The following is a 14244-nucleotide window of genomic DNA, read 5'->3' as shown; positions in this document are numbered from 1 at the left end:
GTTGGGAATTCCCTGGCGGTCTAGTGGTCAGAACTCCGTGCTTCCACTGCAGGGGGCGTGGTTCGATCCCTGGGTGGCAGGGAACTAAGATCCCACGTGCCATGTGGCGAGGCCAAAAAGCAAAACAAAACAAAACCACAAAAAACAAGCAAAAACACCCCCAAAATATAGAAAATTATTTGACCATGGGCAGCGTTAATATTTTAGTGACCACCTTCTGGACATCTTGACATGCTTAAGTACAATGTTCAGGAAAAAGAATTACATGTATTCCAGGAGGTGGGGGGCGGGTCCCTGTAACTTTCACTGCTTCTTCTACTCCAGGCCTAGTCTAGCCCCAAGAAGGTGGTAAACATTGTGAGCATTGCTTGAAGCAATGAAATGAATCAATGTTACTTTCATGTTTACTTGTACATGAATAGGACTATATCATACAATATAAGCAATCCTGTGACCTTTGCTTTCAAATATCTCCGATGTCATCTTTTCAGTGTGTCAACCTGAAATCAGGCCTTAAATCAGCCATCGAATCATGAAAATAACGTTCAGCAATCTTCAAAGGGATCCCCTTTCCATTTCAAGTCCCACAGATGCATCCTTTGCCCTCTCAGAGAATTAGTTACAACCTGCCACTTTAAAACAATGGTCTTCTTGTTTTGGTTTGGTTTTTTTCTGGTTCCATCCTAAAACTTATGAGCACTATCTCCTTGAGTGTTGCAGCAGCAGCCTCTCAAGGACAAATGTTTGTTGAATGAGTCTGGACAAGAGGAAGGAGGGGGAGGCTGAGGCTCCAGTTCCAAAGTGAAAAAATTGAGGTTTTACCAGCCCTGTTCCAGGTAACAATCCCAGGTCCAGGGGGATCAACACAATTCCCTCATTTGTATGTACCTATGTATTCATTCATCCATCCATCCCACCATGGGTGTAGCTGGACACCTTAAGCTCTGTTAGCTCACAGGCACGGGGGATGTGTGGGGGAATGGCAGGGTTGAGCCACGAAAGATAGCCATCACTACTGCCCTGCCTGTTATTCTTGGCCACCACTACCTTCCGGTGGCCTGTGGTTAAAGATTTAGGGTCACCTGGACCACAAGGACACAGCCTCACACTTACTGGGCTTGAGTGAGGAAGCTGAATTCAAAGGACCCAAAGGAGGTCCCCCAGGCCAGCGTTAGTGACAGGGCTGGAGTTCCGCTTTGCTCTTAACCCCTCCAGGCAAGAATCCTCACCCACCTGGCTCTCACCATCTCTCCAGAAGCCCGACTTTCTCCCCTAGAGGGGTTGGGAGGAAGGAGGTGCCAAAACCGTCCTGGATTCCATGTCTCCAGTGCCCCCTGGTGGCCCGGACGCGACATCCCCAGGGTTGAGGGGCACCGCTTGGGAGGCTCCCGCCCCGCCCCGCCCCGCCCACACTTCCTTTTCCAGGCCCCTTCCTGACTTTGTCCGAAGGGGTCCGTTGGTGAAAAGAGGTGAACCCTGCACTCAGGACCAGCACAAGCTGAGGCCATCAGAGGGGCTGCGGAGGTCAGACGGAGGTGAAGAGAGCAGACACAGCAACTGTTTGGCTTCTGAAAAACCATATGGGGGGGTGGTGGGGTGGGAAGCACAATCTGGAGGGAGGACGATCTAGTCAAACCCTGGCTGGGGTCTCCGCTGCCCCAGGGGTCACATAAGTGGTAAAGTCGAGAGAGTAGGGGCCACTGGCCTGGCCAAGGGCAGGGACATCTTATCGACGAGTGGGAGGTGGGAGTGGGGCGAGGGCCCCGGAGCCGGCCCTGGAACCCCACGCCCCGCAGAGAGGAAGGGGTTGCGGAAGAACAGGCCCAGAGGTGGGGGTGGGGGAGGAGTTGGAGGTGGGGGGTTCTAAGCCTCGACCCCTCCCTCCGGATCTCAAGAGCCCCTTCATCCCAGCCCACGCCCACCCCTCCCCACCCCCCCACCTACACCCACCCCATCCCCACCTCACCCCGTTCTCCATCCTACCCCATTCCCTTCCCCCATTCCACGATTCCTCCCTCCCCCACCTCACTTCCATTCCATCCCATCTCCTACCCCCACTTCACCCATCCCCCCATCTCCTCACCATCCCCCCAACCCTACCTTTCCCCCATCCCACCCCTGACCCATCCCATCCCCACCCTCACCACCCGGCCGTCCAGTGGGCATGGCCACAGACGCCACCCCTCCCCCTCTCCGCACTCCCTCCCCGCCTACTAAACGGAACCCCTTCTAGACTGCCTGGAAGACCCCACTCGCGATCCCAGGATCTCGTGAGATTTGCCCCAGGAGGAAACAGAAAGCAGGATTGGTCGGGCCGCGTGGTTTCCGGGCGGGGCGCTGCTGAGTTCGCGGTTCTTTGTCTGCAGAGCCCAAGCGGGGGATCGTGTGGCGTGGCGCTGCGGCACGAAAGGTAAGTTCCCGTCCTGGTGCCCCCGCGTTCCCGTGGGGTGACCTTGAGCTAGTCCGCGGGGCCCCCAGCGGGCCCCCGCTCCTGTTCTCCAGCCGAAAATGAACTCTCACGACCTGGGGCTGGAGCGGAGGCCACAGGCGGTGGGGGGCCGCCTTGGGCCTACCCGGGCCACGTGCCCCGTGAAGAGGCCGCAGCGCCGTTTGGGGGACGTAATAATCCAGGGCACCCGGGTCTGCGGGGATGGCCAGAGCTCATTGGGCGCTGCTTTGCGCTGGAAATGGGGTCCCCGGGGGAGGTGCCAGGGTGTGGGGGCCAGAGAAAGGGGCAGAACTGGGGCTGCAGGACGGCGGTTAGTGCCCTTAGAGGAAGGTCCCTTTGACCCGAGCATCAGGTCTTTCCTTCGACTGTCTGCTGCTTCAGCTGATGAGAAATTTCTCGGGTTTGGAGATACGAAGAGATTCTCACTGAAACGGCAGGGTCGGGGCTCCGGTTTTCAGTTCACCCAGCAGAGTTCTCACTGTGGCTTCGTAACTACACGTGTGAACACACCGTGTCTTTGTTTTTTGGAGAATTGGGGTTCTTGTTTTTTTGTTGTTTTTTTGCGGTATGTGGGCCTCTCACTGTTGTGGCCTCTCCCGTTGCGGAGCACAGGCTCCGGACGCGCAGGCTCAACGGCCATGGCTCACGGGCCCAGCCGCTCCGTGGCATGTGGGCTCTTCCCGGACCGGGGCACGAACCCTGCCGATGTCCCCTACATCGGCAGGCGGACTCCCAACCACTGCGCCACGAGGGAAGCCCGAGAATTTGGGTTCTTATTCTCAGACTTGGGTGGAGACGGGTGACTGAGATGGTAGGAAACCAGGGAGACCAGGTGTCGGAGGACCTGAGGCCAGCGTGAGCTGGACCAGCGTGGCGGAAGACATCTTCAGGTAAACTGGTCCCCTGCACCTCATCATGTCCCAGGATGTCCTGTTGCCCCCTCAGTGCTGTTAATCGTGGAGCTGCATGCAATCTGCATCCTGAAGCCCTCACAGCGGGAGGAGGATGAGCAGCCTTTATTTTGCCAAGTCATTTTCCCAAGAAAGCTTTCATCCTGCTGCCTTCTTAGAAGAAGCAGCTGCAATGTGTTGGGGTCCCATTCCCGAAGCCACGGTTACGTTCAGAACCTGTGCTTGGGGCGAAGGAGCAGGGCTGGCATCAGCCCCCAGAGACTTGAGTCCTGTGTGGTGGTGGGCAGGGGCAGGGTGGGTGAGCCCAGGGAGGTTTTGGTCTCCCTAAGCGGTGGGCTGGGACCCCTGGGCCTAGGGGCGGTCCCGGAAAGAAAGCACCCCGAGGGCACAACGAGTCCTCCAGCTGCAGCCCAAGGAGGCCAGGGAGGCGGACCTGGAGCTGGAGGATGGAGAGGGACCCCAGGAGCGAGGACGAGCTTGTGCACTGGGGGTGCTGGGCAGCACATGGGTGCTGTTGATACCAGCACCCCGGGCTGTAACCCCCAGTATCACTGCTGCCTCCAGAGCAGGAAATGTGGCCTCTCTGTCCCAGAGCCACAGCCCTGTATTAAATACAGACACTGAGTGGTTGTCAGGACAGACTGGGCTCAGGACCCAGAGAGGAGCAGGATGTACAAAGGGGAGAGGTCAAGGTCATCACTCCAGAGATGTTCAGGGTGGAGGGAGAAAAGAGGGTCCGCCCTGGGCTGCCAGACGGTCCCCTCCTTAGTGCCTCTCACCTGTGCAGACAGACCATGAGCAGACCCCAAGCCATGGCGGAGACCCCCATGAGCACTTCTGCAGCCATGGCGCCAGGCTGGGCTCCCCACACCTTTCTTAGCCCCTGCCTCACGTGTGGGAGGGACCTCTGTGCACAGCTGCTTCCCAAATCCTTCAGGCGACACCGTATCAGCGAATCTGCTTCCTTCGTCCTGCCGAGGGCAAGCAGTGCTGGGAGGTTTCCTGGAGCCTGAGCTCCCGGGGTACGGCTGCTGAGCCGAGGTACCAGTGAGTGCAGGCCTTTCTGGATTTCTCCCTGATATATCGCCCCTCCCCCCATCTTCCTGGAAGACCTGGCAGGACGCACAGAGCTGCTGAGTGCCTAGACTGTGGTGGGTGATGTCCCCTGAATGGAGGCTCCTGTCCTCCGCTCTCGTCCCCGACCTTGTCCACTGTCCACGAACAGAGTGGGCTGTTCCCATCCGCAGGCGACTTCCCCGGGCACACTCCCACTGGGCTGGCACGTTGATGGCTTAGCGAGCCCTGGACCAGGAGCCAGGGGCCTCGTTCCCGTGTCACCCTCTCGTGGCTGGCTCTGTGACACAGGTGCAAAGGACTCGCCCTTTTGAGCCTCAGCCACTGCACAGGGAAAGGAAACAGCAATTTAAGGCCCCTGCCGACATTTCAGATCTTGAGGGAGAACCCGAGGCTAGGAGAGTGAAACGCTTTGGTGATTTAAGCTCTACCAAACACGAGGAATTGTTGACTGACTCGTCATTCTGATTCAGAATCCAGCTTCAGGCTCCTTGTCCCCATCTCGTGGAGAAGCTTCAATGAAGGGCATGGTTGTGACAAAAAAATGAAGATGTCCCAGAGGCGGTGATGCCAGCAAACATCTTCACAGTAAAGGAACTTGGAGATAATGTCAGGCCCTGAAAACTAAAAGGGTGAAATGTTGGAAGCAGATCCAGGCTTAGAAAGCAGAGTGACACCGCAATGAGAAGCCCACGCACCACAACGAAAAGTAGCCCCCGCTCGATGCACCTAGAGAGAGCCCGCATGCAGCAACGAAAACCCAATGCAGCCAAAAGTAAATAAATAAATTTAAAATAAAAAGGCAGAGTGATAGGTTGCCCGGGCGTAGGAAGGACACTCAGCCCCGACTGCAAGTTATGCGATGAGAAGCAGGGAAGCAGTGTTGAGAGGATTCTTGATGAGTTTTTTGCAATGAAACAAAACACTTTTTCTCAGTGCTTAAAATCACAGTGTACTAAAAAAAACAGCTTTACTGGGCTTCCCTGGTGGCGCAGTGGTTGAGAGTCCGCCTGCCGATGCAGGGGACACGGGTTCGTGCCCGGGTCCAGGAGGATCCCACATGCTGCGGAGCGGCTGGGCCCGTGAGCCATGGCCGCTGAGCCTGCGCGTCCGGAGCCTGTCCTCTGCAATGGGAGAGGCCACAACAGTGAGAGGCCCGCGTACCGCAAAAAAAAAAAAAAAAAATAGCTTTACTATTGTTACTTTTCTAAACATTACAGTGGATCGTGTTAAGAGGGTTCTTAACGTTTTCAAAAAATATGTAACGGCTGCAGGAAAAGTCATGTTTTGCCTTAGATTATGAAGGTTGGCTTTGGTCGCCTTGGTGGCCCTGCCTCACTGTGCAGGCCACGTCCGCCTGTCATTATTTTTTCGACTTGCTTGTTTTTCATTTGTCTGCTTAGTTGAATGCAAGGTCCGTGCCTCAGAGACACCCTGAGTGGAAGACCATGACATTTTCTTTCTTCCAGTCTTACTGAGATAGAATTGACATACAGCCCTGTATAAGTTGAAAGGGTGCAGCATCATGAGTTGACTTAACATGCATCATCTCATATGGATACAAAATTATACAGAAAACACGTTTTTCCCTGTGATGAGAACTCTTCGGATTTACTCTCTCAATGACTTTCATACGTAACCTACAACAGTGTCAGTTATACTTACCCTGTTGTATATCATCTCCCTAGTATGTACTTCTAACGACCATGACATTTTCACTGGGCTGTTCCTCCCCGTCACCCAGAACAGCAGTGGATGGTCTGCTCCAGGCACTCTGTAAATGTTTTGAGTAAATCGAGGGTTGCCGATAGAGGGGGAGTCTGGGTATGGGGGCGAGGGGACCAGCTGGGCGGGAGACCTCCCTGTGAGCGCGTCCCCTCTGCCTGGTGTCTCCTGCCAGCCCTCAGCACAGGGTGGGCTGTCCCCTCAAAGGTGGAGCCAGTGCTCCCCGAGTCCTGAGGCTCACTGACCCTCCTCCAGTGGAAAGAAGTCCAGTGCAAAGGGCCGGACAGCCTAACGCACCTGGTGTCACTCTGAGCCACAGTAACCTTATGGCTTGGTGTTGGAGAGTCGGGGTCAGTTGGATGACAGGGATGAACACCAGACCCCTCTTCTCTCCTCCTCTGTCCAAAAGCACAGTTCCCATCATCTCAGGCAATACCGAGGTTGACCGTGCAAAGTCCTGAGAAGCCTCCTCTCCGGGGCCAAAGGCCAGGACTGGAGCCTCCCCTTCTCTCTGAACCTCTCTCATCTTTGTGTCTAGTGTCAGTGCTCCCTCTCTGTCCCTTGGAGTTGGCAAGGGGGACAGCCAGTGGCACCTCCCCCAGGCCAAGGCCAACAGAGCCAGATCCTGGGAACACTCCCAGTCCCCAAGTGCCCTTAGTGGTCCCAGACATGGCTTCAGCATATAAGGGACACATTTCTGAGAGCCAGGAAACCAGGCCCCCGGCTCTGCTGCCATTTCCCTCCTCCACCCAGGTCCTGGGCCATCCCCGCCCAACCAGCCTGGAGTGGGCCCTCAGCCTCCCGCACCCCTACTTGCCTCTAGAAGCACTTCCCTCAGGATTAACTGGCTGGACCCAGGGTGACCTGGATGTCAGACGTGTCCTCACTGGGGAGGAAGAAGTGGGGAGACTTGCTTGTTTCGGTCTAGATGTCATTGGATGTGAAGTGGAACCACATCTTGCCAAGTGCAGGAAGAGTCAGAGAGGGCTGACAGAGACCTTCGATTTTTCAAAAGGCCCAGAGGGCAAAATGTTCCAGGGCAAGAAGAGATCTGACTGCAGAGGGAAAGGAGACGTACCAGATCCGGGGTGGGATCTTGTCTGCTCAAGGCTGGGTCAAGAGAGCCGAAGGAGCAGAAGCCACCATCGGCCTGGCACCCAGGGCCTCTGTCAGCCTGGCACCTCTGAAGACCAGCAGGTTTGGGGTCTTCCTCTGGAAGCCAGGAAGGGTCATCTTCCAGCATTTCTGGTGCTTCTTTGAATGCAGAAAAGTAGCTGGCCTTTTCTTTACCTTCTACACTCGTTACGTCAGAAGAATAGAATTGTCGGGGCGTCACAATGCAGGGGGTGGAGAGGTTCCGTCAGCCTGTATTCTGAAACCTCAACAGAACCAACGTGTGAGCCAGCCCAGCAGGGGCATCGCCCCCAAACCTTTGAATACTGAACAGAGCTTCACGTCCCCTGAGGAGCAGTTCGGTGTTAGAGTAGCTGTGCTTAACGCAGAGCAAGAGAAAAGCTGAATTTTGCTTGTGGGCCTAATGGCGCTCTCGCATCAGAAACCCTGCAAGTGAAAGCCTTAGGGGAGGGGTCGGGGGGCTTTTTGAAGCCGCTTTGCATTACTTGTTTCCTAGGATTGAGGAAATGTTAAGTTATCCACAAACACTGGGAAGGGGCCTTTGAAGGTCATGATGAGGGTTGAAGCTGCTGGACAGAGCCTGGGCTGGGATGTGGAAGAGGACGCCTGAGCCTCGGGGCAAGTCCTCTTCTGGTTGCAGCCCTTTGCTGACACCGATATGTGTGCTTGGCCCACGTTTGTTTCCCTCCCTGCCTCCAAGAGCCCAAAGAGCCCACAGCCCTGACCCCTCAGTGGCTTTCAGGCTGGATAAGGTGTGTCCCAGGTTTGGCCACCAGCAGTTCCGGCCTCTCCCAGCCCACATGCCTACATTTCATCTTGTCAAGCCAATTTGCATATCCCCGCTTCTGGGAGGAAACACCCTTTGCTCCAGGGCCAGAGGGAGGAAGATTGAGTCTTGGGTTTGCCTTGGCTTTAAGGGATCCACCAGGTCCCCCTGTAGCCACTCCTGCTGGCAATTTCTCAGGCCCATCCTGACAAAGGTCTCTGAATTCCTCCAAACACAACACACTTTCCCTGGTCTTGGGTAATTTCCTTGGTCTCATTATAAACGCCCAGCCCCTCCCTCTTCCCAGCCAGCTCCTAGTTGTCATTTTGACCTGACCTCCTTTGGGAAAGCTTTAAGCCTCAAAATCTGGAGGACCCGCCATCCCTCAGTGTTACCTCTGTTCCCCCATGAACGGGCACACATTTTGCAGTTGTAGGTTACGTATAAGTGACTGTATGGTTCTCAGGAATTGTGTTATATTTCTTTTTCCTTTGGGGTGACACCACTAGGTCTGCACAAAGCTGTCTTAACTCAGACATTGGGATGGTTTTGATGTGGCCCATGCTCCTCGAACAAATATGCTTGCAGGTTGGTTTTCTTCTTTTATCTTTCGCTTTCACGAGTGGACAGAGGATCCTATCAGTTGTGTGTAAGGAGAAAGTCAAATCAGTGTTAGCTGGATGGATTTCCAGTAGTAAGATTCCGCTTTCCATTTGAAATGGAAATTTCAGCTGGGATCTGAAAAGTGTGGCCAGGAAGGCCTCTCATGGCTCCTCAGGAGCCAGAGGAGGGACTCAGAGGCCTGAGCACATTGCTCCTTGCACCACACCCGCCCTGGCATCTGGGGCCTCGGGCCCTGACCACTGCCCCAGCCAGGGTCTCCACAGGACAGGCCATGCAGGCCAAGGTCCTGTAGAGAATTTTTCTTCGCCTTCTGTACACGTTTGCAGTAGCAGGCTTTGCTTTTGCGTCTATGTGAAGTTTTGCCTTAATCCCAAACGTTTTGATTTCTGCTCTGGTTATGCCACTCATAGACAGTTACAGTACTTCTTAACCAAATAGATTTTTTTTCTTTTATTGATGTAAGACATCAAATTAGTTGGAATTTTTGGATGACATGTTACATATTTGGTTTGTGACTAGTAATTATAGTTCATATCATTTATGGTTTTGTGATTTTTACTAGTTTAAAGGGCTTTTTTGGTTTGTTTTCATTTTAGAAATGAAAAGTTTTTTTTTAATTCCATGGAATAAAAAAAAATTCCATAATAATAATACTCATAGGTACATCTTGGAATCAGTTTTTATTTTTCTTAATCTCTAACATCACATGCTATCAAATACTGTCATGCTGCTTTATGGTTTCTGATTTAAAGATTTTTAAATGGGGTAACAGTACCCACTGTGTGGTACTCCTCCACCTTTCCCATCTGGGTTATTTGTTGGAGTTTAGGAAGAGACCGTGTTGGGCTAAACTCCTTATTCCTGTTGTTTTCAGTCCTTGAGTGATAATCAGAAGCTTTTCTCCGGAGAGGGTGGGGTCAGCTGTCAGGCTTCTAGGTACCCACCTTTCAGAGGGGCTGGGATTAAATGCAGCATGGGTGGATATGGGATAGGGCGAGAGGTCACCTCGTCCCCTCATTGGGGCTGGCGCCAGCAGGGCCAGAGCTGTGGCCTTGTGGCCAGAGGGGTGTCTTTGGCCCTGCGTTGGGTCCCCTAGAGGGTGGAGGGACGGCAGGGTCGCCGGTCCTTGGCCGGAGAAGGACCCACCCCTTGCTCTCTGGTGTCCCTCCAGTACTCACTCTTGAGCAGATTCTTCAGGGTGGGCATCCGGGCCCCGCCGAAACTCCTGGAACTGGCCGTCCAGAGCCTGCTGAGGGATGAGGCCTTGGCCATCGCCGCTCTGGAGGAGCTGCCCGCTGAGCTCTTCCCACCCCTGTTCTCCGCGGCCTTTGCCGGGATGCACGGCCAGGCCGTGAAGGCGATGGTGCAGGCCTGGCCCTTCCCCTGCCTCCTGCTGGGGGCCCTGATGAAGGAGCACAAGCCTCACCTGGAGACCTTCCAAGCTGCAATCGACGGCCTGGATGTCCTGCTTGCCCAGGAGGTCCGCCCCAGGTGAGGGCGCCCCAGCAGGCGGGTGGGGCCTGGGGGTCTGAGCAAGACACAGCTGGCATCGGGTGGGGTGTGGTGCGGGGCCACGGGGAGGCCTTGGGGCCGTGGCGGGGCCACTCTGGGAATAGGCTTTCGGGCGTGCAGGGCTACTTAAGGTGCAGAGGTGACAAAAGGCACGTGGGCTCACCCCCTCCTCGTGGCGCTTAAAGTGGGGACCAGGAGGGGCCCCGGAAGCTCGAGGAGCAGCTGGTGTCTGGGGTGTAGCACCCTTGGCTGGGTTCTGAGCCGTGCGGTCCTGGTCCCCGTGGGTCTCCGCACAGCTCAGTGTGTCTCCCGTTGTCCCGCAGGCGGTGGAAGCTGCAGGTGCTGGATTTGCGCCGGAACGCCCACCAGGACTTCTGGACCGTGTGTTCCGGCACCAGGGCTGGTGTGTGCTCACTGCTGGAGCCTGAGGTGGCCCGGCCCGTGAGGAAGAGGCGCCGGGTGGAAGGTGCAAGGGCGTGGTCGAAGCAGACCTCGGCCCCCGTGGAGGTGCTCATAGACCTGTGCCTCAAGGAGGGCACCCCCGATGCGTCCCTAAGCTACCTCCTGAAGAAGGTCAAGCAGAGGAGGGGCTCACTCCGCCTGTGCTGTCAGAAGCTGAGGGTCTTCTCCATGCCGATGCAGAACATCAGGAAGATCCTGAAGCTGGTGCAGCTCGACTCTGTCCAGGACCTGGAGGTGAACTGCACCTGGAAGCTGGCCACCCTGGGCAGGTTCGCGCCGCACCTGGGCCAGATGGTCAACCTGCGCCGGCTGCTCCTCTCGCACATCCACATGACGCCGCACGCCGCCCCCGGCATGGAGGAGCGTTGCGTCAGCCAGCTCGCCTGCCAGTTTTCCAGCCTGCAGCACCTGCAGGAGCTCTACCTGGATTCCATCTCCTTCCTTGAGGGCCGCCTGCACCAGGTGCTCAGGTGAGGCGTGGCGCTGTCTCTCTGCAGACCAGGGCAGGCCTCTCTCGTTTCGTTATCCGTGGGGTGTCTGTCTACTGTCTGCCTGCCATGGATGGTGCCAGGGTGCACGGGCCACTCAGAGGTCCACACGATGCCGCCAGTCCGTCCCCCGGCATCTTGTCACATAGCCTCCCAGGTTAGGGTCAGAGGTGTGGCTTCAGTTAGATGCCTGTCAAAGGGGGCTCTTTGCTGGGAATCTGCATCGTGGGGGCTTTGGGCCAGGTGAGGGTGGCTTTGGGAATTCTTCCTGAGAGAGTGATGTCTAAGCTGAGATGATGGAAAATAACTAAGCAGGAGGACATTAACCAGGGGAAAGCCCATCCAACGTGAGGTTTCAAATCGGAAGCTCTGTGCTGAGCAGCTGGTCCACGTGAGCCTGTCCCTCCCACCTATCCCACTTTCCTGTCTGTCCCGGGTTGCTTTAGGCTCCAGGTGAGGTGTGACGTGGGAAATGGGTGATTCTGGAAATGACGGGGAGGGAGCAGGAGTGAAGAGTTGTGGCGTCCATCAGGACGTTAGCAGTTATTGCTCCTAAATAGTCCAGAGAAGAGAAACAAAAAGTCAAATGAGTATCATTATTGAAGTGGCTCCAATCTCGAGTCCAAATTACAACTATTGTTTGCTTCTAAGGCTTCTGATTATATAGGAATTCTTCAGTAACAGATGATTTCTTCTAGAAATGTGTTCTTCATTCTTAAAATAGAATCATAGCTTTACCTGGAACACAATGATGAAAGAGGAGAGAATGCAGCCCGATTTATTTGTGTGAAAGAGTTGGATTGATTTCCTTTCTGGCGACTGCAAACTCAAAGCATTAAGAATAAACGTGTTCATGACACAAGGACAACAACAAACAAAAGAGTTGTGGAAAGTGAGGGATGGTGTGTGGCTGATAAAGCGACCAGAGTTAGCCCCTGCCGGCTGGACCCCTGTGCACGTTGCCAGACCTTGCCTGGCTTAGCCCTTTAAGCACAGATCCCAGTACTCTCACTGGGAACAAAGAAACAGGTGATGGGGTCCAGGAGGCGGCAGGAAGGAAGCCCGAGTTAAAAGCAGTTTAGGTCATGTCTCCCAATACTGTAGTTTGCTGATCCCCTCTCTCACTTGGGACATGGGGTCAGGCTCCCCGGTGGGCACCTGCCATTGTTACCTTACCTGTGCTCACAACACCTGGCAGGGGTATGTCGTCCCCCACTTGACGGGTGAGCACAGGGAGCACTTGAGGATTCCTTCCCTCGACCCCGTCACACAGCAGATAAGGGATGGGGAAGGACCCCGCTCAACCTTGGGCTGACCTGGCACCTCTCCTTTGACCATGCAGCCTCCTCCGGAAGACTGGGATCTGGTGAAATGGGCCTCTCTTCCCTTGAGGCCTGGGCCACCCCACATCCCTCCGCCCACCACCTCCATCCTCCCGGGCCTGACTGCTCTGTCTCTCTCCAGGTGTCTGAAGAACCCCCTGGAGACCTTGTCGATTACCAAGTGCCTGATTTCAGAGGCAGACCTGATGCATCTGTCGCAGTGGCCAAGCATCAGCCAGCTGAAGGATCTGAGCCTTAGCGGGGTCAACCTGACCAGCATAAGCTCCAAGCCCCTCTGGGTCCTGATCGAGAAGGCCTCAGCCACCCTCCAGGACCTGGACCTGGACGAGTGTGGCATCATGGACTCCCAGTTCAGCGCCCTCCTGCCCGCCCTGAGCCACTGCTCCCAGCTCACCACCTTCAGCTTCTGCGGCAACCCCATCTCGATGGCTGTGCTGGAGAGCCTGCTGCGCCACACCGTGGGGCTGAGCAAGCTGAGCCTCGTGCTGTACCCCGCGCCCTTGGAGAGCTACGAGGACGTGCACGGCACCGTCCACCTGGGCCGCCTGGCGCACCTGCACGCCCGGCTCAAGCAGGTGCTGCAGGAGTTGGGGCTTCCCAGTATGGTCTGGTTCAGTGGCGACCCCTGTCCGCACTGTGGCGACAGGACCTTCTACAACCCAGAGCCCATCCTGTGCCCCTGTTACATGGCCACCTAGCCCAGCGAACGAGCCGCAGGCTTTGTCGCGGGCACGCGGACACTGCCGCTCAGACGTCAGCGCATCTCGAAGAAACACAAGCTATAGTTTCAGACAATTGTTCATTGTTAGCGGGAAAAGGAAAGGTGATTCAGAGCTGGGCGGGGGGGATGGTGACTTGGGGGATTGATGGGATCTTCGGGGAGATGCATCTTGTAGAGTTAGAAATGTGAATCTAAATTTCTAGTGGGGGATTCAGGCTTGAGAAGTAGATGGGGGCGTTACCCCTACGTGGATAGTTATAAAGAAATGGTCAGAAATAAAGGGAACCTCAGTGTCATTCACCTGGTGTTCGCTGTGATCTGTGACCGTGATTCTCCCGTTTAAACCTCAGTAATCTCCTGTGAGTGATTAAGTAAGAAGCCAGCCTGTGTGAGGCCCAGGCAGCCTAGGCTGGACGAGGTTCGGCCCCAAGAGTTAACAGCACCATTTCTCCCTCCCTTTGGTCTTGTTTCTGGATCACCTGTTAGGTCCTCACTTACTTCTGTGCCTGTTCAGTCTATCATTGCACACAAGGTGTGTCCTCAGGGCCTGGAATGTACTAAGTGTCCAATAGTGAGCACCACTGGAGGAAACATTCTTCCAAGGGACCCTCGCTGCCAGGTCCACCCAGGCCCTGGACTCTAGCACCCTCCCCAGTGGATCCAGCAGATGCAGAGCCTCCATCCCTGGCCCTGGGTGGTGCCAGGATAGGGCTTCAATGTGCAAAGTCAGGCCCCGAGTCCTGGGAGGAAAATCTACCCACAGACGATCTGGAGCCTCTGGGACTCACCAGCCCATACCCGCCTTCCCACTGCGTCCAGCCCCTTGAATTCAGTTAGCTGTGTCCTGTAAAAACATCCTAATTCCTGCTAGCAAAATACTAGTAAGCTCACATAGACAAAGAACGTTTGTTTACTGTTCGTTTCCCACATTGAAAAGAGTTCATCGTTTTGTGCGGAGGTAGGTCACACCAGGGTGAGAATGCCCTTCTTCCGGGAAGACCCCCCTTCTTCCCTGTCGAGGAGGTGATAAGCCAG

General features: G+C 55.3%; 1 protein-coding gene across 2 annotated transcripts; it reads left to right on the top strand.

Annotated features, from left to right (window-relative positions):
- Positions 1 to 1422: 1422 nt before the first annotated feature.
- PRAME (PRAME nuclear receptor transcriptional regulator) lies at positions 1423 to 13496 on the top strand. Of its 2 annotated transcripts, XM_073790332.1 has the most exons (6): positions 1423 to 1535; positions 2367 to 2410; positions 8569 to 8647; positions 9855 to 10174; positions 10519 to 11127; positions 12610 to 13496. In XM_073790332.1, exons 3-6 carry the CDS (start codon positions 8603 to 8605, stop codon positions 13184 to 13186), a joined length of 1551 nt encoding a protein of 516 aa, XP_073646433.1. In that variant the 5' UTR covers positions 1423 to 1535; positions 2367 to 2410; positions 8569 to 8602; the 3' UTR covers positions 13187 to 13496. The 2 variants fall into 2 exon arrangements, with proteins under 2 accessions (XP_073646433.1, XP_033693166.1); XM_033837275.2 differs by lacking the exon at positions 1423 to 1535 and having other exon boundaries at positions 2238 to 2410.
- The last annotated feature ends 748 nt before the right edge of the window (positions 13497 to 14244 follow it).

The sequence above is a fragment of the Tursiops truncatus genome, chromosome 13, assembly GCF_011762595.2.
Source record: "Tursiops truncatus isolate mTurTru1 chromosome 13, mTurTru1.mat.Y, whole genome shotgun sequence".
NCBI classification, from domain to species: Eukaryota; Metazoa; Chordata; class Mammalia; order Artiodactyla; family Delphinidae; genus Tursiops; species Tursiops truncatus.
This window is presented reverse-complemented; position numbering and strand designations above follow the sequence as displayed.